Source organism: Sander vitreus, chromosome 13, assembly GCF_031162955.1.
Source record: "Sander vitreus isolate 19-12246 chromosome 13, sanVit1, whole genome shotgun sequence".
Lineage (NCBI taxonomy): Eukaryota > Metazoa > Chordata > Actinopteri > Perciformes > Percidae > Sander > Sander vitreus.
The window spans coordinates 3,970,702-3,995,347 of NC_135867.1; the positions used below are offsets into that span (position 1 = coordinate 3,970,702).

General features: G+C 42.2%; 2 protein-coding genes across 2 annotated transcripts in view; one reads left to right on the plus strand and one right to left on the minus strand.

The window, feature by feature from the left end:
* Positions 1–675: 675 nt before the first annotated feature.
* smg8 (SMG8 nonsense mediated mRNA decay factor) lies at positions 676–9,602 on the minus strand. The gene is made up of 5 exons (XM_078266028.1): positions 8,942–9,602; positions 6,998–7,901; positions 6,466–6,611; positions 3,397–4,281; positions 676–1,862 (listed from the first exon to the last, which is right to left on the minus strand). The coding sequence occupies exons 1-5, from the start codon at positions 9,563–9,565 to the stop codon at positions 1,650–1,652; spliced, it is 2,772 nt and encodes a 923-aa protein (XP_078122154.1). The 5' UTR covers positions 9,566–9,602; the 3' UTR covers positions 676–1,649.
* A 5,039-nt stretch (positions 9,603–14,641) lies between these two features.
* The window catches only part of ppm1e (protein phosphatase, Mg2+/Mn2+ dependent, 1E), a 46,584-nt gene continuing 36,579 nt past the window's right edge, over positions 14,642–24,646 (plus strand). The window contains exons 1-2 of the mRNA XM_078265263.1: positions 14,642–14,882; positions 15,006–15,199. Coding sequence (XP_078121389.1) covers positions 15,015–15,199 — 185 coding nt within the window. The 5' untranslated portion in view covers positions 14,642–14,882; positions 15,006–15,014. The remainder of the gene's footprint in view (positions 14,883–15,005; positions 15,200–24,646) is intronic.

Consider the following 24,646-nt stretch of genomic DNA (forward strand, 5'->3'; position numbering starts at 1 on the left):
GATAATCCATCCACCTCACAGGTGTGGCCTATCAAGATGCTGATTAGACAGCATGATTATTGCACAGGTGTTCCTTAGGCTGGCCACAATAAAAGGCCACTCTAAAATGTGCAGTTTTACTGTATGGGGGGGGGGGGGTCTGAAAACCAGTCAGTATCTGGTATTAGGGTTAGGGTTCATCCGTGAAGAGTACACCTCTCCAAAGTGCCAGACGCCATCGAATGTGAGCATTTGCCCACTCAAGTCGGTTACAATGACGAACTGCAGTCAAAGAGAGAGAGAGAGAGAGAGAGAGTGATGGACCCCCCCCCCAATACAGTAAAACTGCACATTTTAGAGTGGCCTTTTATTGTGGCCAGCCTAAGGAACACCTGTGCAATAATCATGCTGTCTAATCAGCATCTTGATAGGCCACACCTGTGAGGTGGATGGATTATATCGTGCTCACTAACACAGATTTAGACAGATTTGTGAACAATATTTGAGAGAAATAAGCCTTTGTGTACATAGAAAAAGTCTTCAGCTCATGAAAAATGGGGGCAAAAAGAAAAGTGTTGCGTTTATAATTTTGTTCAGTGTATAAGGCAATATACAATGGTGAAAACCTGAGGATTTTTTTCTTTCAGGCTGCCATTAAATTAAATAAAATTAAATAAAAACATCTGAAAAAGAATGTCAAACAATTATTTTTATTTACAGAAAACATTAACATGTACAGTAATCATTGTAAGAGTAGTAGGATACATGTGTTGTGATACCATACTACACATGATGCAGAATACAGGTAACACTTTACTGGAGGTTTCCCTATTTTTGTACTTACAAGCAGTGCACAAACCTTTAACTAAAGGTTTATATCACACTACAATGCAGATATGAGGTTATTTTTATTAATGTACAATATTCGTCAGCAATTATAACTTCTCCTATGAAGATATTTCATATTACAAGTTTTACTATATTGTCATAACGTATCTGTTTGTACAGCAGCTTCCACTTATGTGAGCCCACAAGAGGTTGTTTACAAATACATTAATAAACAATTATATCTGCAACATATCTACAACTACATTATAGTGTGTTATAGACCGTTTATTAAATGTTTATATACTGCTAATAAATGCTAAATAGCTGGACTTAAAGTAAAGTGGTGCAGAATACACATCAGTTTAGCATAATTACTGACCCTCGACTTTAGCCTCTGTCTTATTGGCTACTCTAGCTCACTGCTGCTGACCTTTGTTATTTGCTACTGTACGTCCACATTATGCTTTTGCAAAACCTGTAAACCTTAAAACGTTGGCTTGGTGTTTGAGTTTGTATGGGGTAAATAGAGCTTTTCCAAAACCATGATGTAAGCTGGCCACGGAAAGTTACAGAAATGGGGGGTTTAAAGCACTGCAGAATGTGTTCTTCTTCTGGGAGCATGAAAGTAAACTTGTTTGAATTATGCAACAAAACTTTTAGAGATCATCAAAATCAATGGGATTTAATGTGTAGGAACTGTGAATATCAACAGCTCTTTAAAAAGGAAATCCAACCAGATTTTGACCTGATGAGGTCTGGGGGTCACAGACTGACAAACAAAAACATTCTCAGCCTACATCAGGAATAAATAATAAAGCCTTCATACTGTGAAAGGTTTAAGTTTACTGTGGTGGAGGGTTAGCAGTCGTGGCCTTCAGGATGCCTCGCAGCACCTTGTAGTTGTTGAGTGGTTGGTTCTCTTTGGGGGGGTAACAGGGGCCGCGATCTGTTGCGTAGGAATAAGGGAACCGCAGAACCCAAAGACCATCAGGTGGCAACACTATATCTGTCTTTTCTGGGTGGAAAACTGGGCAGGGAGGAGGACCGGGCAGTACCTGAAAACACAGCAGGAAAAAAGCACATTCATTCATACATCTCTATTTTTACTAAAACGTAAATACATATTTTGCTACCAGACATCTTACAACTTGAGCCCCGTTCATTTAGGGTCTTTATCGGTTTATGGTATGGTTGTACAGAAAACTATCACTGGATTACTTTGATACTGAAGAAACGCGATGATTCTTAGGCAAGTCCTGGAGTTATAAGGAGTGTCTTTTTTTCCATGATTTCTAAGCAGATTTACAAACGTTTATCATCAGAAATAAGAATATCTTCGGAAAGTGTAAGTCACACTGAATCTAATAATCGTTCAGATTTGACTGAGTTATAAGTCCAAGAAGATGTAACTTAAGTACCTCCATAAGCTTTCACATCCACACTTCAGCAGGTCAAACTCAAGAAGCAACTTCCGTGCCTGAATAGTGAAGCCAATGTGGAAGTGCCTTAAAGCTGCATTCAATCTAATTTGAGCAGGGGAGACTCCACTGGCTCCAAAAAGAAATCTGTTTCTATAGAAGTCTATGGGAAGTCTCACTTTGCCAGACCCTCCTCCAAAGCGCGCTGAGGGAGGGTCTGGCTACTCCACATAGCATTCAGGGATGGGAGGAAAACATGCTCTGGTTTAATGGCATTTCTTTAAACCAATCAGAATCATCATGGCCTGCGCTAAGCTCCGCACAGATCCGCTGCAAAATAGTCGTGCGAGAGAAAACTCAGATTGGACAGAGAGTCTAGCTAACTGGATTTACCCTGCAGAGATCTGAGGAGCTGTTAACCATAGTCCTCATGAATCCACCAAATTTAAAATTCTAACATAGAGAAAGCGGAAGGAAACGGAAAATCCATGCATCCGGCGGAATTTCCTTTAGCACCGGAGCAATCCCGGAAGTGGAACATCAAGAATATAGACTAATGAGAAAATGACCCTACCTCTGCCTCGATTTATTACCTCATTAAACATTTTCATAATGAGTTTATGGTCTCAATACAGCATGATGTTCGTTTTATAAATTATGGTCCCATTTATCTTAAAATAGACGATAAAGTAGGGGATGCTTTAGGGCGTGGGTACACGCCGGCCTGTCAATCAGGACAAAGGCTTAGCAATGCTAACCGTGGCACTGTGAACATTGAAATTACCTAATCTTGTTACAAAATACCAAGATGGTGAAGGCCAAAATGCAAACTCCTGGCTTCAAAACAGCAGTCCACAAACCAATGGTTGACTTCACGTCACCGATGCTACGTCCATCATTTTTACAGTCTATGGTCAAACTACAATAATTAACTTCCTGTTGTGTTTACCTGTCCCTTTGACCTCGCTCAGTCTCTTTTACAACAGCCATATGATGCTGGCTGAGAAATATGAACTTTTCCAGGGTATCCGCTGGCTGCCTGTTATGAGGATGCTTCATTTAGTGTCTTTATTTAGTGCCTTTATTGTTAAAGATTAAATACTTGCAACTGTAGTAGCTTAATTGACAAAGAAGTCATAGAAGTGAAGTGGAGTCACATTCAACTGTTTACCTGTGGGTTGAGGGTAACCTCCAGTGGGGCGTCCGGCACCACAACAAAAAGGCGAGCCAGCTGGGCAAAGTGAGGCTTCAGGCCGCGGCCCTGTGAAGGGGACTGGATGTTCAGCGGCATGTCGGTGTTTAGCACCCTGGTGGCAGGTTCTTTGGCGCCCCCTGGCCCCAGCACCTTCACTATCTTATCCGGCCCGCAGCTGATGAAGCGTCTTCCTCTGCTGTCTTCATACTCAAACCCCACAAAGATCCGAGCCATGTCATCCCTCCTGCGACTCCTACCGAGCCCTCCGGTGCTCCCTCGCTTTCCCACCAGGGTCTTGTTTGGGGCTGGCCACGAGGAGGTGCCTCCATCCAAAGGCTCTGTCAGTCCGGTGTCCTCCTCCGACCGAGAGCGGATCACCAAGTCCCACGGTAAGAGGAAGGAGGAGCCAGGTAGGAAGCCTGGCTGTTCCAGACCGGTGTGGCAGTTGTATGACTTGGCTGGGCCCAGTTTGACCAGCGACCAGCTGGAGAACTTGGGTAGCAGGCCCTTGTGGCAGCCAGAGTGCATCATACCCGGGAGATACTCCACAGTGGAGGGCTGGCGGTCAACAAGGCTTGGCCTCTTTTGCTGGACTTGGGTTTCGGTGCCATCTCCGTCCGCGTAGGGCCCCAGGCTGTCTGTGGACTGGCCTAGACTGAGAGCCAGGCTGAGGCTGGGGTCTCCAGGTGTGTGGCTCTGAGCAGTGCTTGGCTCCTTCAGCCTCTCTGCCTCACCAGACCCTGAGGCCTCACTTGGGAGTCGCTGAGCTTGGTTGCAGGCCGGAGCTGGGTCAGGAGTGCTGGGCTGGAACACCGGAAACTCAATCCTCTCCAGCTTCCCGCAGCATTTCTCCTCCAGTATCTATTTAGGAAGAAACCCATTAGAGAACATGTGAAGACGTGGAGAAACTGATATTTGAGTGTGAGCAATGTGACGCTATACGTGTTGTGTCTCAGATTTTATTTAAAAGAGGCAATAACCAATATTTGTGTGAATGCTGATTGATTTTCAGCTACAAAAAACATTCAAATATCAAAATGTTCAGCTCTTTAAGCACATGATGGGACTTCTTTAACATTTGTTTAGCTATTTATACTTTTTAAAATATTAAGCTTTTTTCATTTTTTTTTCTTTTTACAATTAAAGTCAATGAGAGCAGGCTTCAAATCCTTCAAATCCTCTTCTACTTCAAAATGTATCTCCTCCTTCATACTTTCACCTACAGACGCAATTCAAACTTTAAACCATTCATGAAACATTCAGCTATTAGGCTATATCTCAGCAGTTTGATATCTTTTACAGTTTTTGTGAAATCACTGTCAAAGTTTAGTGTTCATTTCAGGATTTTTCTGTGTTGATAATGGGTGTGTATTGCGTGACTTTAAGTGGGTGATGTCATCGCTAGAGCACGGAGCCTTAAAAAAAATCATCTTAGTCCCTTCTCTATAAATTGCTCTCACGCCCACAATTTTTACTTGTCATACATGATTTACATTTTATTTAGGACTTAATAGTTTTTGAATTATCTGCCTCAGAGAGACAAGACGGTCGGTGGATCTTTCATTGACGATAATGTTATTTATCCTCATCCACTCTTGAGCCAAAACGCAGAGTATTTTGAAACTGCGATTTCAGTCATTTTTTTATTTTTATCTACACAAATGATATACCAATACGTTCGCAAAGGCCTTCTGGCACTCACTATGAGGTCATGTTACTTATGCCGCCTATAGTTTAGGCTGTCTGAGGCAAACCCTTACGTTTTACACAGCATCAGCTTTTTTTAATACAGCCAGTACTTGTCAAAAACCGTAGCTCACACTGCGAGCTGTGTACACTGTGTTGTTGCGGAGATAGGTCTGGCAATGCGATACACAGATGTCCTGCCCCTTATACCGCTTTCACACCAATGACCAGGGTTGTCTGATCAGGGTTCAACCCTCCTTTTGGAAATTCAAACCGAGCCAGTCAACATGGGTATATCCCTGGTATGACAATTCAGAGATCACCTGGGTCAACCTGGGAGCACTACATAACAATTACCTCAAGTTCTAGAAATGGGCGGGGCTTTACACGTCATATTCAGTGAACAGCTAACATCACATACTCCTGTCCAGCTGTATACCAGCAGAACTGTTTTGTAGCTACTTGAAATTGTCATTGTACATTAGAGAGAGAGAGAGAGAGAGAGAAATAAAGCTATTTGATGATGGTTCCGCAGTGATTACATTCTGATTTCTCCTCCTCTGCATATTTATTGCAGCAGCTGAAGGTTACTCTAGTGTCGATTTTTGACCATTTTAAGACGACGGGAGAACATTTCTCTTTGTTTGATTTCATTTAAAGTAAAGATGGGCTTTGCTGTTGTCTTCACGACTCATTTTTTAAATAGACAGAGAGAAAAAAAGAGAGAGATTTGCGCAACGCAGCAGCCGCACTGAACTGCAGTCTGCAGTTTACCACTGTGGTGCCGCGATGTGTGCCGTATGGATGTTGCTCACTTGCCACTTCTGTGCCACTGTGGGGGCCCACACCTACAACTTTCATACAATATGGCTATTATTCAACTTTTAAAGATATCATATTATTAGAAAAATTATCACTTTCCCACATTCTTACAACTTCACCTTCTTCTTCTTCTTCTTTTAACCAGCAATCCAATTTAGCTTTAGCATTAGCTTTTCAGAAAAACCATGAATTATTCCACATCTTTTTTTTACATTAGTGGTGTTATTCAACTTGTCAATGAAATTCATACTTATTAAAACCATTCCCACTTTTCCAACTATTCTCACTACTAACTTCTTAAGGATTTAAGCTATTAATCCAGTTTAGCTTTAGCAATTTAGCTATTCAGCATTCACGCGCATTTTCTGCAGGAAATGCATTTTCTAGTTTACAATAAAAATCTGGCGAATAAAAGAGGTGATGAACCACTCGACACTGCAGCTCCCCTCAGCTTTACAGAGCTTTATAGAGAGTTACAGTATGTCATATTTGTCAACCAGTAGAGAGAAGCAGCTGCTCTGCTGTGTGAATCCTGACCTGGTAGAAGTCATAATTGGCAGCCTGGATGTCAAACGGATCCTCACGAGGAGCCTGTTTCCTGCCGCAGTTACAGGAGCTGGTGGAGCGCCCCCTGCTGTTGTGGTTCATGATTGGTGGATTGCGATCCAGGTCTGGCTTCTCTCCTACAGAAATAAATGTCAGATTTCATGCGTGTTAACTAGGGCTGTCAAAATGAACACGATAATAATGAGTAAAGACAAATTCCTTTTAAGGCCACTAATTCTTGGTGTTTTTAGAAGAGAAAAGGACCGGAGTGCTCGGAAATTCAAACAAATAAGAAAGGTGCTCTTTGGAAGAGAACACAAAAGGTCAAAGGCACTCTTTTGGGAAAACAATTCTGGAATAATAAAAGGGGAAGAAGGTTGTTTGTACCGCTATGTGTGGGTTGTTACTCAGCTCTATTTTAACATGTAATTAGCATGAAATAGCTATCTAAATAAAGGCTTTTTAACGTTTTGCCAGAAGAGTGCCTTGGACCTTTCTTCTTTCTTTAGTAGAAGGTGTTCACCTGGCTGAGGCAGCAGGTGGAACTTGTGAACGCAGTGTTGGTCAGTCAGGCTTCGCTCCTCACACAGCTGGTGGCCGTTGCTCCAGAACTTGTAGCAGTCCTCATGAAGCTGCAGTGCGTAGCGCTGGAAAGCGACTCCTCGGGCATGCTGGCTGTACACCCGCAGAGCCTGCGCCAGCTGGTTTTTGTGCACTGTGGTGGTGTAGTTATGGGGAAGGTTGGACTGGTAAGCGCTGTGAGCCAGTGGCAGAGCTTTCTGGCACCTGTTCTCAGAGAACTTTGTGTCAGCATCGAGAAAAGCCTCTAAAACCTTCAGCTGGCCTTGCACTTTCGTGGCTAGCTCGGCTAAGTCTTCTTCTGTGTTGCTAATCAGGACTTGGTGGAGCCTGGAGGCGACCTGGACCCATTTGGAGTAGGTCGGCAGCTCAAAGTGGGAAGGTTGTGGGTTGCGGCCGACGCTGTCGTCAAAGCCTTTCTTGGTGAGCACCAGCTCCACGTGCTGCCAGAGGAATTCCTTCAGGCTGCAGTCCACCAGCTGACCGCCCATTGACATGCCGCCTTGGTCTCCGCTGAAGCTGGACTGCCGAACTGAACGTCGCATCTGCTGATAACGCCTCGGTCCTGACACCACCGTGACGGTGTCTTGTTCACACAAGATGCAGTTGGACCGCAGCTGACCAAGCAGGGCACCCACAGGGTCCTCGTCTACTGCCGGTATGACGTACACAAACGCTTGGTTGGCGGGCACAGTAAACAAGCAGTTGCTGCTCTGGTTGGTCAGGACTCTGCTTTTACGGAAGATCCGATAAATTTGGTCCTCCAGGGCATGCTGTAACCTCCTCCTGGGAGAGTGCTTTTTGGGCTTGTCTGGGTTTCCCCCAGACTCTGAACCGTTTGCAGCAACCTTTGGAATAACAAACAAAAGAGATGTCAATTAAATTCATATAAAACTCAACCAACCAACACAATGCAGTTTAAGTGATAGTAATATATTTTACCGTGGTCAGGGCTGTCACTTAAAAGAATAGTTTGACATTTTGTGAAATACGCTTGTTCACTTTCTTGCAGACAATTAGAGAAGAGGAGGGTTTGTGGTTTTACTAATCTTCTCTCCGATCTTAAGTAACTAAGTAAAATGTATTCATAGAGCGCTTATTACAGATAAAAACACAAAGTGCTTTGCATTAAACATACAAGATGATACATATTAAAACACAATAGACAACTAAAATTACAAAGTAATACATACAAAATATAGTGCAGACAGGTCAACCAAAAGCCTGTTTACAGAGGTAGGTCTTTAACTGATTTTTAAGAGTCCACAGAAACAGCAGACCTCAAGGGTGGAGGCAGAGAATACACAGTCTCGGTGCTACAGACTCAAAAAATCGATCTCCACGGGTCTTAAGCCGGGTGCAATCTTCTCACCCGACTATCAGCACTCTACTTCTGGCGTTTCTGCCCATTGCAGCTTTAAGCCTCCCTCCTGAAAAATTCCAGTTTGCTCAAATGGGTCTATGTTTGCAGATCTCCCGCAGTCTGTGCCACGGAGGATCTGCACCGTCATTGCAACCGGGGAATGACTGTAACAGCACTGTAGCGGCACTTTCTACCTATATATAGTATAGTTGTGACATCAAACTGTACAGAAGTAATGATGGCTCGTTTAAAGGCACAGTTTCTGAATACAGGCTGTGTGCATTTCTCTGTGAATTGAGCATTTTTATACTTTCACAGTATTTATATAGCACCTCGATCTGCTTTATAATTTAAAAAAAAAAAAAACGTGGAAATCTCACTTTTTACAATATGGGACCCTTAACTAAAAGATCCGAGTACTTGTTCCACCACTGGTACACATCTGTGGGTTCTGGGACCCCTGAGTGTATTGGTACCCCCGAGGCAGTGGCTTGCTTTGACCACAAGATTGATAAAAAACCAGACCTTCAGAGAGCCGTTCATCTGGAAGACGAAGAGCAGGCGTGGAGGGCAGGGCCGACAGTTCACCTTCCACTCTTTGGATACCGGACAGTCTTTGATGGCAGCTCGGATCAGAGGCAGCACCTTCTGTCGCAGGGCGTCCAGGGCTCTGAAGAGCCGGTCGTAGGTCACATCGAAGGTCTGGTTGGGGTGGACGAGTAGGAGGACGTGGCACACGGAGAACATGTAGAGCAGATGGAGGCAGTGCTGTCTGTCCAGGCCTTTCCAGAAGTCGTGGGCGTCGGAGTGGCCGGTGCCGGCGCTCAGAGACTCGCAGGCCCGCAGCAGCTGCCGGCTGTCGCAGACGGAGGAGAGCAGCAGGTACAGCACCCGGCTCTCCTGGTTGTAGAAAGCCTGGATGTGGCTGTCCGCGTTGCCGCCGTCCTCCGGTCCGCCGAACAGCGAGAAGATGTGTTTGTCTGCCAAATTGTTGATAATAGACTCCTTCGGCAGTCCGGGCTGCATGTTGCTTTTACCGAAAATACCGACAACACACAAGCCCTCGTCCCGGCTAGCAGCGTCCTCCTGAAGGTCTGCCTTAAGCAGAGCCCCCATACTCACAGGGAAGGACATGTTTACTTCCTTCATCTTGAAAATCGGGGGAAGAACAACAACGACGCACGCATTTCCGGTTTCGTAAACTTAAATGTCCGAGTAGATACAACATATGCGTTACAGTTCCCCTTTTGTTTTTTTCTGTTTCACCCATTAGTGGAAGAATTATGCCGCGTTCTATTTACCTCGGAACTCGGAAGCCGGAGCTGGGAATGACGTCATACCAGAGTTGAATGCGTTCTATTTAAAAGTCGGATTTTCATTGTTTTCATTAGCTCTAGCCCGGTTAGCTATTGTTAGCAATACCAGTTGATAACAACGCATGACGCCGTTTTTTGTGCATGCAAACAGCGTAACAACATGTCCACAGATAGAAGTTGGACATGCCTGTGTGAACGACTGATTTAGTGACACAAATAAGACAGAAGTGCTTATAACTTTATGTTACTGCAGCTTTTCACAACTGTTGATACAGGGGGCAGTCATGTTGGATTTTGAACTCGGGCTACTGCGAGGTTGTCCGAGTTCCGAGCTCGTAAATCCGAGGTCAGGGGGCGTGTTTACGACTTTGACCTCGGAAAATCCGAGTTGCGAGGTAAATAGAACGCGGCATTATATCAGAGCGGGGTGTGTTGTCACACTTTTCACATTGTCACAAATAATGAAAATGAGTATAAATGTCATACAAAATGAAAGAAGGAATTCTCAGATGGGCGCATATTTTGTATTCATTACATCTTCATAACTTAACTCATTATGGAGTTGTAGACAGTTGAATATTGCGTCGGGTAAATTGTCACACTGTATTATCAACAATAAGAACACTGCTGCTTAATTGTGAATACTGATTTTAATTTTAAATTCAAACCAGAACTGAAAATAAAAACAATCACGCCTAGAGAATCTGGAACATCCATTCTTTCAATTAAACAACAACACTGGCAGAGGACACAATGACCACTTTACTTTGAACTTTGAAATCGAACGTTCTCTGGACCGCACAGATCCATGGTAACTGAATGGAATGCTGCAGATAACTCGCTCAAATGTTGAACTTCTTAACAAAACAGATGCGATGTTTCAACACACTAATGCCCTAATGTAGCCTACATTTTCTGATGACATACATCTGTATCAACTAATTAGACTCATCTTCACAGTTCTGGCACACATAGCCTTGTGTGTGTGTGTGTGTGTGTGTGTGTGTGTGTGTGTGTGTGTGTGTGTGTGTGTGTGTGTGTGTGTGTGTGTGCTTGTTTAACTATATTCGTGGGGTCTAAAAACCGAGAGTCCAGTACACTTGTGGGGTCCCGACAGCTTTGTGGGGCCAAAATGCTGGACCCCACAAGTTTAAAGGGCTGTTTGAGGGTTAAGACTTGGTTTTAGGATTAGGGATAGAATTAGGTTATGGTTAGGGTGAGGGTAAGGGTTAAGGTTAGGCATTTAGTTGTTAAGGTTAGAGTAAGGGGCTAGGGAATGCATTATGTTATGTCAATGACGGGTCCCCACAAAGATAGTGCCACAAACCTGTGTGTATGTGTGCGCGTGTGTATGTGTGCACGTGTGCGTGTGTGTACTCAAGTACAACTTTGATAGACTGGAAGACTTGTGCATCTGGTGATGAGGGGTTGCAAGTAGATAAGCCACTACACAAAATCAAATCATTTAGGGAAACATGGTGGACCAATTGTTTAAAAACGGTTGCGATAAACATCATAAGAACTTCCCTGACCCCAAATGTATCAAATATAAAATAGGGAAACACTTTCAAAATCTAACATGCAACAGCAGGATTAGAAACACTTTTTCTATTTACATACATGATTTGTTGGATGAAACTTTCAAAACACCGTTATATAAAAGCCTCCGGGTATGGAAACACAAAGTGTTCTGAATTAAGTAAATATGTAAATCAATGATTCATATTCATATACATTCAAACAACATACCATATTACCAACACAATTGTGAAATAAACCTTTGCACCTTATACAAAGAATATAACATACAGCCCTTGAAGTATCTCACAGTTTAGTGTGTGCCAGCAGAGAAACAAAAACCAGGTTAGCCAGGAACAAGTGAAGGAATGAGGACAGACGGAGTCACCTCCAAAATCTTCACGTTCATCTCGAAGAACAAACACATGATACAGAAACAGGATCTGTTCTGGGCAGACTGTAGATAAAGATCCCATCCAGATATGGTTACAGATTTATAAGAATGTTCTGCATTAAATAATAATTAATTAACATTACATTACATGTCATTTAGCTGACGCTTTTATCCAAAGCTACTTACAATTAAGTGCTTTCAACCCTGAAAGTTCAAACTCCAGACAACAAGTAGTAAGTGCAAGTACATTAGCTTTAAATAAGCAAAGCTACAAAGAGCCATATAAAAGTGCAGCTTCAAGAAATATGTATATATATATATATATCCATCCATCCATCCATCCATCCATCCATCTTCATCCGCTTATCCGGGTCGGGTCGCGGGGTAGCAGCTCAGCAGGGGACCCCAAACTTCCTTTCCCGGGCCACATTAACCAGCTCCGACTGGGGGATCCCGAGGCGTTCCCAGGCCAGGTTAGAGATATAATCCCTCCACCTAGTCCTGGGTCTCCCCGAGGCCTCCTCCCAGCTGGCCGTGCTCTGAACACTCTCCTAGGAGGCGCCCAGGGGGCATCCTTACCAGATGCCCGAACCACCTCAACTGGCTCCTTTCGACGCAAAGGAGCAGCGGCTCTGCTCCGAGCTCCTCACGGATAACTGAGCTTCTCACCCTATCTCTAAAGGGAGACACCAGCCACCCTCCTGAGGAAACCCATTTCGCCGCTTGTACCCTGGATCTTGTTCTTTCGGTCATGACTATATATATATATATATATATATATATATATATATATATATATATATATATATACTTTTTTATTTTATTTTGTATGTTATTTGAGGTTGTAGTCGGAAGAGATGTGTTTTTAGCCTTTGGCGGAAGATGCGTAGGCTTTCAGCCATCCTGATGTCAGTAGGGAGGTCATTCCACCATTTAGGAGCCAGGACAGCAAACAGTCGGGATTTCGTCGAGCGATTAGTTCTCCTTCGCTGTGAGGGGGCAGCAAGCAGGTTGGCTGATGCAGAGCGGAGTGGGCGGGTTGGGGTATAGGGTTTGACCATGTCCTGGATGTAAGCTAGGGCTGATCTGTTCGTGGCCCTGTATGCAAGTACTAGTGTCTTGAAGCGGATGCGGGCAGCAATTGGTAACCAGTGAAGAGAGCGGAGGAGCGGTGTAGTGTGAGAGAACTTGGGGAGGTTGAAGACAAGTCGAGCTGCTGCGTTCTGAATGAGCTGCAGGGGCCGGATGGCACATGCAGGCAGGTCAATCAGGAGGGAGTTGCAGTAGTCTAGACGTGAGATGACTAGAGCCTGAACCAGAACCTGAGCCGCCTTCTGAGTTAGAAGGGGACGTATCCTTCTGATGTAATGCAGCATGTATCTACACGATTGGGTAGTTGCAGCAATGTTGGCAGTGAAGGAGAGTTGGTCATCAAGTGTCACACCCAGGTTTCTAGCAGTCTGGGTGGGGGCTACCACAGAGTTGTCAATTGTTATAGTCAGGTCTTGGGTAGGAGAACCCTTCACTGGAAGGAAAAGGAGCTCAGTCTTGTCGAGGTTGAGTTTCAGATGGTGTGTGGACATCCAAGAAGAAATGTCAGTCAGACAGGCCGAGATACGTGCTGCTACTTGAGTTTCAGACTCCGGAAAGGAGATAATTAGTTGGGTGTCATCTGCGTAGCTGTGGTAAGAAAAGCCGTGCGACTGAATGACAGACCCAAGAGAGTTGGTTTACTTAGAGAAGAGGAGGGGACCCAGGACTGATCCCTGAGGAACTCCAGTTTTGAGTGGACAAGGTTCCGAGGTAGATCCTCTCCAAGTTACCCGGTAGGTTCGGTCTGTCAGATAAGATGTGAGCAAAGAGAGCGCAGAGCCTGAGACACCCAGATCCTGGAGTGTCGAAATGAGGACCTGGTGGTTCACCGTGTCAAAGGCAGCAGAAAGGTTCAGAAGGATGACGACGGAAGAGAGAGAGGTTGCTCTAGCAATGTGAAGCTGTTCAGTGACAGCAATTTGTGTCTGATGTTGTTTTTTTGCAAAAGAATCTTGAAATTAAATCCACTTCTTTTTCTTCATTGAAAAAAAAACTGCTCATGTGTTATATTTTAACTTCTGAACTATTTTATGTTTATTCTCATCATCAACAAATCATGAGAAAAAGGCCAGAAAACCAGAGTCCAAAGTAACAAATTCAAATATATTGTTTTGTCTGACAAAGAATTTAAACCCCAAAGATATTCAGTTCACTGCGATATAAAACAAATGCAGCAAAGCTTCACATTAAAGAAGCAGGAACCAAATATTTTTCTTTGACAAATTTATTTAGCTATTAATTGAATATAAAAATTGTTGTCAAATGATTTTCTTTCAGTTGATTGATTGATTTGTTTCAGCATTTATGCACAGTGAAGATCAAACAATAAGAAATTCACCTTCTTGAGGGGAGGGGGACTTTAAATGTATAAACGACATCAAATATTTTCCAGACATAAAAAAAAGAAAGAAAACGCTCTACATCCACTTGTGCATTCATTCATATGATCAGACATTTCAAGCTATCATGCTCTTCATCAGTTATTCAAGACTTTCAATGCTGCAGCTAAAAGCCTCTGAGACAGGTCACATTATCACATATGTATACCTCCCAGCTGAAATGAAGCACACTCATTTGTTAGAATCCTGAATAGAACAAGAATCTAACCACATTTACTTCAGTTTCCTGCCTACAAGTGAATTCTGACGTTTAAAGGTATTCATATTGATTATTAAAATACCTTTTAAGTGTATACAATTCTGTTTTAGTTTGACATCATAAAGACCTTTTTTCTTTTCTACAGAGGTATAGGGTTACGACATTTACATTTTCTAATTGTTTTTTGTTGTTGTCTTTAACATTAGACACGATGCTGCTATATTGTTTAAATGTATTAATAAAGTGGAGGAAACACATCCTTCGTGTCTGCAAAAAGATCTCCCACGTCAGACGACAGGAGGTAGCGCTGCGTGCGCGTTCACGACCTGTATGTAAACCGCTGCGTTCTCTCGGACGTCATCACCATCCGAAATCCCTGATAACGCGATGCGCATTCCCGCTCTGTTCTGAATGGGGGGCTCAGTCCAGCTTCTGACAGCGAGTCCAGTAGTGTAACGTTAACCGTAGACGGTCCACTCATCCCCGCTGCTTTCAGACACACCGGAAGTCAACGAGCCAGCCTCTCCGGTAGTACACATTCATTCAGGTAGTCTGCTCGTGCACTGACAGTCCCAACTAGTTCGGTCCAGAGTGTACTGACTCTTGTCTTCTCAGCCCGGGAAGTTCGTGTAACCGTTACTGACGGGAGAAGCTGTCTCTGTCTGTCCAGGAATGAGAGATGATGGCCGGCTCTATAGCAGAGGAGAAAACCTTCCGACGGTTCCTGGAGCTCTTTCTTCGGGAGATGAGAATGCCTCTGCAGGAGAGCGACCCTCCGCCGATGCGCCCCTTATCGGACCTGGTGACTGAAGACGAGGTGGAGGGTGAATGCCTCGACCTGTGTCTCCAGCACCTCTACAAATAGTTAAGTGTCCACTTTATGTTAAGGAATGTTGTCATTAACCGTGTGTGTAACGTCTGTGTATTAAATTAAGTCACTGTAGCAGCTTAAATGGCCGTGTTTTGAACGGGGCTTAGAACGGGGAGCTGTGTTGACCCTGGCTGGCTGGGTCCACATCAGATAAGCCGGGATGCCTCGCAGGATGCGAGCTTCCTGCTTCATGCCATGCTGGGTGTGTCCAACACGAAGTTTAGACAATTGTCTTTTACTGAACCGTTACTAGGAAGTAAAGATAAAGCACGGTAAAAACCTGCATCCGCCAGGATTGTGTGGTATCATGCTACTATTTTGTATTATATATCTTTTGTTTTGCTTTTTTTTTAATGCCGCAAATCTACGCCAGCGGTGACGGTGCTGGAGGTCCACAAAAGGTGAACCCCTGGCTCATGACGTCATGATGGCGTAGGAGGGGGAGGAAGCCATCGCCATCACTGCTGAGCGCATTTTCATGCAGGCTAAAAATAACCCCGCCGGTTACGTTATTAGCCTCAATCGTTAGACTCTTAAAATCCCATTCACAGACTGAATTGTGGCGGACTGAAATGCTGCTTTTCTGGAAATAATTCCAGTTCATGACATTTTGCACTTAAGTGTCTAAATCACAGTGGTTCTTTAAAAAAAAAGGGGGGGGGTTGCCAAGAAAAAATTTAAGCATTATAACAACCACATCCATACGTTATTAAAAAAGGATGCTCTAAAAGAGCTGCAAAGATTATTTGATTAGTTGTCATCTATTAAATTAATCGCCAACCATTTTGATAATCGATTCGTCGTTTGAGTAATCCTTTAAGAAAAAAATGTCAAAATGTTCTGATTCCAGCTTGTGTGAATATTTTCTAGTTTCTTCACTCCTCTGTGACAGTAAACTGAAATCTTTGACTTGTGGACAAAAGCAGACATTATAAGACGTCATCTTGGCCTTTTAGAAAACACTGACACATTTTTCACAGTTTTCTGACATTTTATAGACCAAACAACTAATCGAGAAAACAATCGACAGATTATTCAACAATGACAACGATCGTTAGTTGCAGCCCTAATGCTCCACTTATCTACTTATAGTATGCATGATTCTAATGAATTATTAAACTCTTCAGAATCTTTAAAATACCTTTGCAGAGTCGGGCGGAACGAGTTCTGCCCTAAGCTTTGCTGCCTGGCCTGGTTTTAAATCCAAAATAGGTGCAGAAACTGTGCTGGGAAGAACAGGGTGGAACTGGACTCATCTAGGGCAGTGAGTGGCAAGGGGGACAACATGTACTGTATGTTTGAAAATGACTTGTACTGGCCAGTTTGCCACACAGGCCCTATGTTTGCACTTACACATCTCAGAAGGTCAGGATGCACTCCAGCAGTGATAGAGAGCATATGTTGGTGGCAGGATGGATCACATTGCAGCCAGTAGTGCTGTCAGGTGTTTTCACCAAGATGGAGAGCAGACCTGTTGGAGCAGCCACATCCATATCCCTATTAATTCACTACACCTTCATATCGTTTTTGTCACGATGTCTTTGTCAGGTTTGATTGGCTGGTGAATATAAGGTAATCTTGTACAGCGAACCCTCTCCCGTCCAATTCTGTGCAGACAGCACACACACATTCCCGTTTACTGTTGATGACAAACAGTGGAAACATTTGAATAGATTTTTTTAGGTTTTGTGTTTAAACACATTTGGTACATTCAATGTAAACTTATGTTTTCGTTTAAATATACACTACGGCTTGATTGAGTCCAGCCGGATGTCTGAGAGAACTACTCCTTATGTTTAAAGGTCTTTCATGCTATTTCACAATATAAACAAAAGGTTAGTCTAGGGTTAGCACTGTTGGAATATCAGCTGAACATACTGACACATCCCGGTTTAAACCTCTTCAATCTAACCACTGAGTAGACTGCAGAGGGCCCAATGAAAAACACAACTCAATAACCTTTTCTTGTAATGGAGTATATTTCACATTGTGGCATTTCTACTTTCACATAATTAAAGGATCTGAGTACTTTTTTCACCAGTGGAAAATAAAAAGAAAGTCATTTTTTTAACAACTCTCTGGGCTCCCTGACAACTACAAGTCTTTTGATGTTGAACAAAGCTGAAACATGTAATTAATTAGTGGACAGTTGGAGTGGTGTGTGATTCCTAATGTCAGCGTTGCTTCTGCTCCTCACCCGGTTGCCACAGTCATTTAAAATGGAGTCTATCCAATCTGGCTTTGTGAAACGGTCATTAGCCAAACTTACCAAAATAACTGCAGCTCACCGCCTAAGTAAAATATCCCTCTGTCTCTTGTCCCTGGCAGGGGTAGCATCTTATACAGTGCATTAAGCTTGTTGCAGTCTATGAATCACAGTTTGGCCTCTGTCCAAGGAGCAGTTTATCTCAGGAGACCCTACCAGGAGCTGGCTGTTCAAGCTGCTCACAAGGTCAAAAATGGGCACTCATTTTTTACTGTTTTTTGAACAAAGACTTTGTTCATAAGCTTTACACCGTTTTTTTTTTGAGCTGGTAAATTTGGATATGATGCTACAATCATGAGGAGTCATCTTCTGTTCTGAATATCCCATACTGTCCCCTCCCCAGAAAAACAAGCACATCAGTCATTTCAGCAAATGGCCAAAAACGTTATTTGATTACACTGAAGTGACAGAGAAAGTGACAAACAAATTATGTCTCTTTTCCGTCGGGAACAAAGAAGGAAGCAGTGTGATATTATTATTATTATTATTATTATTATTATTATTATTATTATAGAGGCACAAAGTCTGTAGAGGGATGGATGTGTGGAGAGGTCAGGGTGGATGGGTAGACAAAATGTCAGATATTTCCAACCGACAATCAACGTTGGTTTCTTATATCCGTGATTTTTACCAAACGTTAACAAAGTAGTTCTTTTTTAGTGTGCAAACTATACCATGGCTTTTGGGGGAGCTCACTTTTCTTTTTTTGAGAGGACTGACCGTGACTCTTGCAGTAAAGAAACATTCATAGCTGCAAGCATGTAGGTCAGCACTTCTGATATATAATAATCATACCTCCACACGGGTATCAAAACCAATCATCACAGTATGAAATACAGCCAACTAAAGCAGGAGTGAGGAAAGTGTTTGACATTGGACTGCCGCGGGAAGAAAAGCATTCATGCCGGTATCTAAATTATAGTGAACTAGTGATGACTCTCCCTCATGCATGAATCACAATCAATAATAGCCTAATTTTGATCCATGATGATGAAGTTACAGAAAAATAGAAATGCATTGCAAAAATAGCATTTTGTCAACATTCAAAAATGACAATGGGAAAGAGGTCGTTCGTAGTGATAAACCTGGAGATAATGATCAGCTGAATCTGCAGCTGCCCTCGGCTTTACGGAGCTTTGTAGTGAGTTTGAACTTGTTTTTCTGTCCGGCTGCAACTTTGTTTCTTCCGTTCTGGTTCACTCCACTGTACACGACCTGCTCAGTAGCAAACAGCAGACAGACACAGTTAGAGACTAGCTGGTGAACACAGTGGAGCATTTAGCAGCTAAAGACACAGATATTTCCCTCAGGAGTTGGTGGAGACCAAATATGGAGCTCAAAGAGAGAAAATATTGGACTATCATTCATCATCTGGTGGTTTATTTCATCATTTCCAGCAGGGATGCACCTATCAGATACTAACCTTGTTTAGGGCCTGTCTACACGAATACAGATATTTAAAAAAAAAAAGATATTTACTGCTACGATTTGGCTTCTCGTCCATACGCAAACTAAAGGTTACTCAAATGGAGATTTTTTAAAACACCTTCTAAGGTGCAGATTTTTCAAAACTCCTGTTATTCTGTATCCATGTGGACGATGACCGTATATAAAGATGGACGACATGTCTCCTCTTCTTCCTACTGTACAAAAGTGAAGCCAAAATATCTTGGAGACATAATTTTGGAGCCAGTTTCTGCGCAGAAGTGATCGTGCGGTGGACCGCGGTATCCAAGTCCCGCCCATACACCTGTCCGACCAATTGCGAGTCAATCCCAGTTGTCAATGATGACACTTCACCCCGCTTTAATGGCATCAAATAACTAATAAAAAACAAACGCATCATCAGACAACAAACATCAGCGTGATACAAACTACTGCTGTTGGTTGGTACCAAAAAAGTATTGAGGTTAGTCCAAATAAAACATGACAATAAGAATACAGTGATGTTGGTAGTTGGATATAAAAAAAACAAACACGCATGCACATAAGATTCCGTTTTTTCCCCTATATATTCCGAAAAAGACGATATTCCGACTAAGCTGTTTACATGAATAATGAAAGTGAATATTCTACTAATATTCCCGTTTACATATAGCCGTGCAAAACAGGATTTTTTAAAAGTTTACCAGCGGTGGCGGACTTGTTGGAGCGTGCGAACACAGCGTCCCTCTTTTATTCCTTCAACCAGCTTCTTGAAAAGGTCGGCGTAGCGATGTGTGTGCGTCTTTGATAATGTAGCGGGTCTGCAGCCTTGCAAACTGTTGGCTGTGGTTTGTGTACAGCAACCATAGCAACGCAGAGCTGACCATAAGCCATAAACAGACAAGAGGCCATAAACTGGGTGTAAACTGCGGTAAAACCCCCCGATTGAGACGCATATTCCGAATGTGCTGTATACATGTCCAAAGAATGCCTCTAAAACCAGAATAATACCAGAATATATGTCTTAATCGGAAAATGCTATATTTGGAAAAAGGCCTTATTCAGAATATCCAACCAGAATATGTCGTTTACATGACCTGAATCAAATTCTGAATATTGTCATATTCAGAATAATAGTGGAATATTGGTGTGCATTTAAACATACTCAATGTGTTCTGGACGTTAGATAAAGAGGTATCGTACGTGTTGGAGTGAAAACCTGCAGACACGTGGGCGTCAAGAGGTTTATGGGTGAGAACTTTTTCTGCGTCTTGAAGCAGACTGATGGTATGAGTGTTTGTGTGGTGGCCCCGCATCCTACATGGCTGTCTACTGTAGCCATGCTGTGAGTGTAATGAGGAGTTGGAGGCAGCAGCTCTGGTGATTCATCCCAACGTGTCATTAGTTTGTCTCTGGGTTGAACAGCTAATAATAGACTTCTGCAAGAAGAGAGATCCCCTCTGTGTGTGAGTGTGTGTGTGTTAACAGGGGGCGGGTGAAGCACTTGGTGTGCTAGAGAGTGTTTGGGGGGGGTGTGGACAAAGCGCGTGCGTGCGTGCGTGTGTTAAAATGACGGCAGTTAGGTTATAATCCATTTTCCTCCAGGCAGCTGGGAGTCACATCTGAACAGAAGAGGATGCAGTTGACTCCCTCTAAACACAGTGTGATCTTCAGTGTGTGTGTGTGTGTGTTTGGAGGGTTTACCCCCAAATATGATTTAAATTATGCTGCTGTGTGTGAATAAAACAAGCGCACGATAGACGATTCCGGGCTGTAGGCAGAAGTAGAGGAGAAGCTGCCATTACTGCACCTCATATGTAAATCCTGCGTCTAACACTGTAAATTACGCACATTGTTTTACTTTTTAAGTGCTTTCCCTTAAAAAATAAACTGTCCAGCAGATCCTGTAGAAAATACATCAACGCCGACATCAAACGCCATTAAAATAAGTCAATAAGACAATAGTAAAACTCTCAAAGACAGACAAAGTGCTCTTGCTGCGGTAACATTTTGTCCACTGACACTTTTGGTGAACTATTTTCATTGTAAAAAATAAGGAACATTTGAAACACTTTTGTATTACATTGCTAAAAGGATTTCTTTCCTCACCGCCGCTGCAATTAGTGCAATTGCTCTTGGGAGAATTGTTGGGTGTATATTATAAAGTGTAGTCTAGACCTACTCCATCTGTAAAAGTGTCCTGAGATAACGTCTGTTATGATTTGACACTATAAATAAATTGAACACTGAACAAACGTGTCCCCAAAAGGCAACAGGTTACAACAGGCTATTAAACTTAAAAGCATCTATTATGCTATGAAACTGAAAATACAAAATCAAGATTGCTTTGGAACTCGTCCCGGTGATCGACACATCTGGGCGATGCCATCGACTGTGCGTTGGCACGTGTTTCCACCCCCCACACACTCTCGGTCCGTTACTGTTGTAGCCGACCGGGAACCCTCATATGTTTCTGACGGTGTACGGATAAATGTTTCTGGGCAGAATTTGCGCTTGTGAACTCTAGTTCTGCATTACGTGCATTCAAATCCACATACCGTGTATTCTACGTGCGGTGGACTGTGACCCCTGTACTTTGACTGTTCTGCACAAATACACAAACTGTTACAGCCTCAGTATCAGCCCTAAAAGACAGATCACATTATTCTTTATTCTATGAAGTTAAAATGTAAAATGAAATGTACAATACATTTGATGCACAATTTTGTTTGTCGTAAAGAAACTTCTCGCTGATGAATTGATGATGACTTGAAGAGGAGTAAGAGGGGGAGTTAAATTACCACACACACACACACACACACACACACACACACACACACACACACACACACACACACACACACACACACACACACACACACACACACACACACACACACACACACAGCCAGAGCTGATAGATAGTAATTGAGGGGAGAGCCTTTCTAGACCTCATTAAACTGAAATGTCTCATGCAGCTGAAAAGAACTAGGGGGTAGATCCGGCTTCTCACTCTCTGACACACACACACACACACACACACACACACACACACACACACACACACACACACACACACACACACACACACACAAAAGACAGTAGGTGGTGTTAGAGGAGCTGCTGCTGACGGATTTAATAAAGGATAAACCACAGACTGTAAAGATGCGACATGTATGTTGTCTTGTCCCCCATGTTTTTATTTGCCTTTATTTGAGACTAGGGATTATAATCATTATTTTTGTTTATCAATTGTTTAAAAGACTTATTGATGGCTCTGCCCATAATCAATTAACTGTTTCAGTCATTTGTCAAGCAAAAATGCCAAACAATCTCTGATTTTAGCTTTACAAAGGTGAGCTGTTTGGACTGTTGGTCAGACAAAGCAAGGGATTTTAAGATGCCACCTTGGGCTCTGAGCAAATAAATGACTATTTCTTTTACAATTCTGATATTTTGTAGACAAAATTATTGATTACATCAAGAAAAGAATCGTTAGTTGCAGCCCTAGATCAGTCAGTGGTACTGAGTACATTTACTTAAGTACTGTACTTAGTACACATTTGAGGTACTTTACTTGAGTATTTTCATTTTATGGATTTGTACTCCACTTACATCTCAAAGGTAAATATTGTAGTTTTAACTCCACTACCATTCTCTGACAGCTTTAGGTACTTTACAGAAGACAGTTGTTCATCCCCTTCCTGTCCAGTGAAAACCACGTATCTCCAGATGTGTTGATGTTGAATGTTTGTGATAAACTGAAGGATGAAGTGTTCCTTCATGTGTTGAGAAGATTCTCCTACTTCTTAAGATAAATCAAGTCTTTAAAAAGCCTCTCGGATCAGCTGATAAAATGCATCGTCACAAAGCTGAAAACAGGGCTGTTATTCTGACACCATGAAAAGTTTTAAACTTTGTAGAGATACGTGGTTCTCACAGGACAGCGATGCTGCGACATACAGTCATGTGAACAAATTAGGACACCCATGCTAAAGTTGACTAAAAAGAGGAATAAAAAAATCATCTTTAGGAAATTGATCTTAATGCCTTAATTAAAAAAATGAGGAAAAATCCAACCTTTAAGGACACCAATTTTCTTTGTGAATGAATAATGTATCATAAATAAATAAATGTTGTTCCTTAAAATACAGGGGGCATAAGTGAGTACACCCCTATGTTAAATTCCCATACAGGCAGGCAGATGTTTATTTTTAAAGGCCAGTTATTTCATGGATCCAGGATACTATGATCCTGATAAAGTTCCCTTGGCCTTTGGAATTAAAATAGCCCCCCCACATCATCACATAGCCTTCACCATACCTAGAGATTGGCATGGGGTACTTTCCATAAAATCATCTCTCAATGCAAATCAAACCAGCTATTAGGCTAACTGAAATAAAACCATGCCAATCTCTAGGTATGGTGAAGGGGATGTGATGATATCAAGGGAACTTTATCAGGATCATAGTATCCTGGATCCATGAAATAACTGGCCTTTCAAAATAAAAGTCTGCCTGCCTCTATGGGAATTTAACATAGAGGTGTACTCACTTATGCCCCCTGTATTTTATGGAAGAACATTTATTTATTTATGATACATTATTCATTCACAAAGAAAATTGGTGTCCTTAAAGGTTGGATTTTTCCTCATTTTTTTAATTAAGGCATTAAGATCAATTTCCTAAAGATGATTTTTTTTTATTCCTCTTTTTAGTCAACTTTAGCATGGGTGTCCTAATTTGTTCACATGACTGTATGATGATCTTATAGAATATGATGCATTGCTGTAAATTAAACTACCCAACAGTCTACAGCAGTAAAATGCAACACACACATGGATGCAGCAGGAATATTAATCCAGAAACATCAGATAGGATAAAACACTTGCAGGGAACACTTAACTGCACAATGAGTACTTTACTTTAAGTAGTTTAAGTACGTTTAGCTGATAATACTTACAAATGTTTACTTAAGTAAGGTTTTAAATGCTTTTGCTTGTAGTGGAGTATTTTCACAGTGTGGTATTTGTACTTTTAATGCAGTAAAGGACCTGAATACATACTTACAGTATTATTTTTGTTATGTTAATTGTTATCTCCAAAATGGATAAAGAGGCTAGCATTATTATATGTAACCCTACTTTGTTTTATTAAGATGATCATCATTCAGTGATTGTTGAACCATTATTAGTCCTGTCCTCTAGTTCAAAGTCAAGTGCATGCTTTGTTTGGAACAATCAAACCCCTCCAGGGCTTTATTAATGAGGACTTCCCTCAGGCTGTCCTGCAGAATTGGGATGCTGCACTCCGGGGCGGTGTTCACACTTAGCTGGTGCACCTGAAAATTACTGTCCATTTCATCTGTATTAATATGAAGCAATTTGTACAGAATAAAGGCAGATTAATTAATGAGCAATAAATACATTTCTGAGCAGTAAAATGGCATTTCTCATCAACGCTGATGCTGGATTAATTACATAATGAATGAAATAGGAATTAAATAGGGATAAGAGATGTATTTCTTCATATTGTGTGTGTGTGTGTGTGTGTGTGTGTGTGTGTGTGTGTGTGTGTGTGTGTGTGCGTGTGCGCGCTATGTAGTGATTTTAATCCTCTGTGGAACACTTTGGTATGTGATTTTTGTTCTCCGACCCCATAATCACAGCCCCAAATAATTTACCTCCTATTGTCATAGCACACTTGTTGTAGTTGTTCTACTTCATGATTTTAAGGTTACGTCTATGCTG

Bases quoted from the DNA above. Each gene is read 5' to 3' on its own strand.
- smg8 (XM_078266028.1), bottom strand. From the start codon at position 9,565: ATGAAGGAAGTAAACATGTCCTTCCCTGTGAGTATGGGGGCTCTGCTT. The intron at 6,612-6,997 runs GTGAACACCTTC...TTATTTCTGTAG, and splicing joins CCACCTGCTGCCTCAGCCAG to GAGAGAAGCCAGACCTGGAT. The intron at 1,863-3,396 runs GTAAACAGTTGA...CTGTGTTTTCAG, and splicing joins AGGTTACCCTCAACCCACAG to GTACTGCCCGGTCCTCCTCC.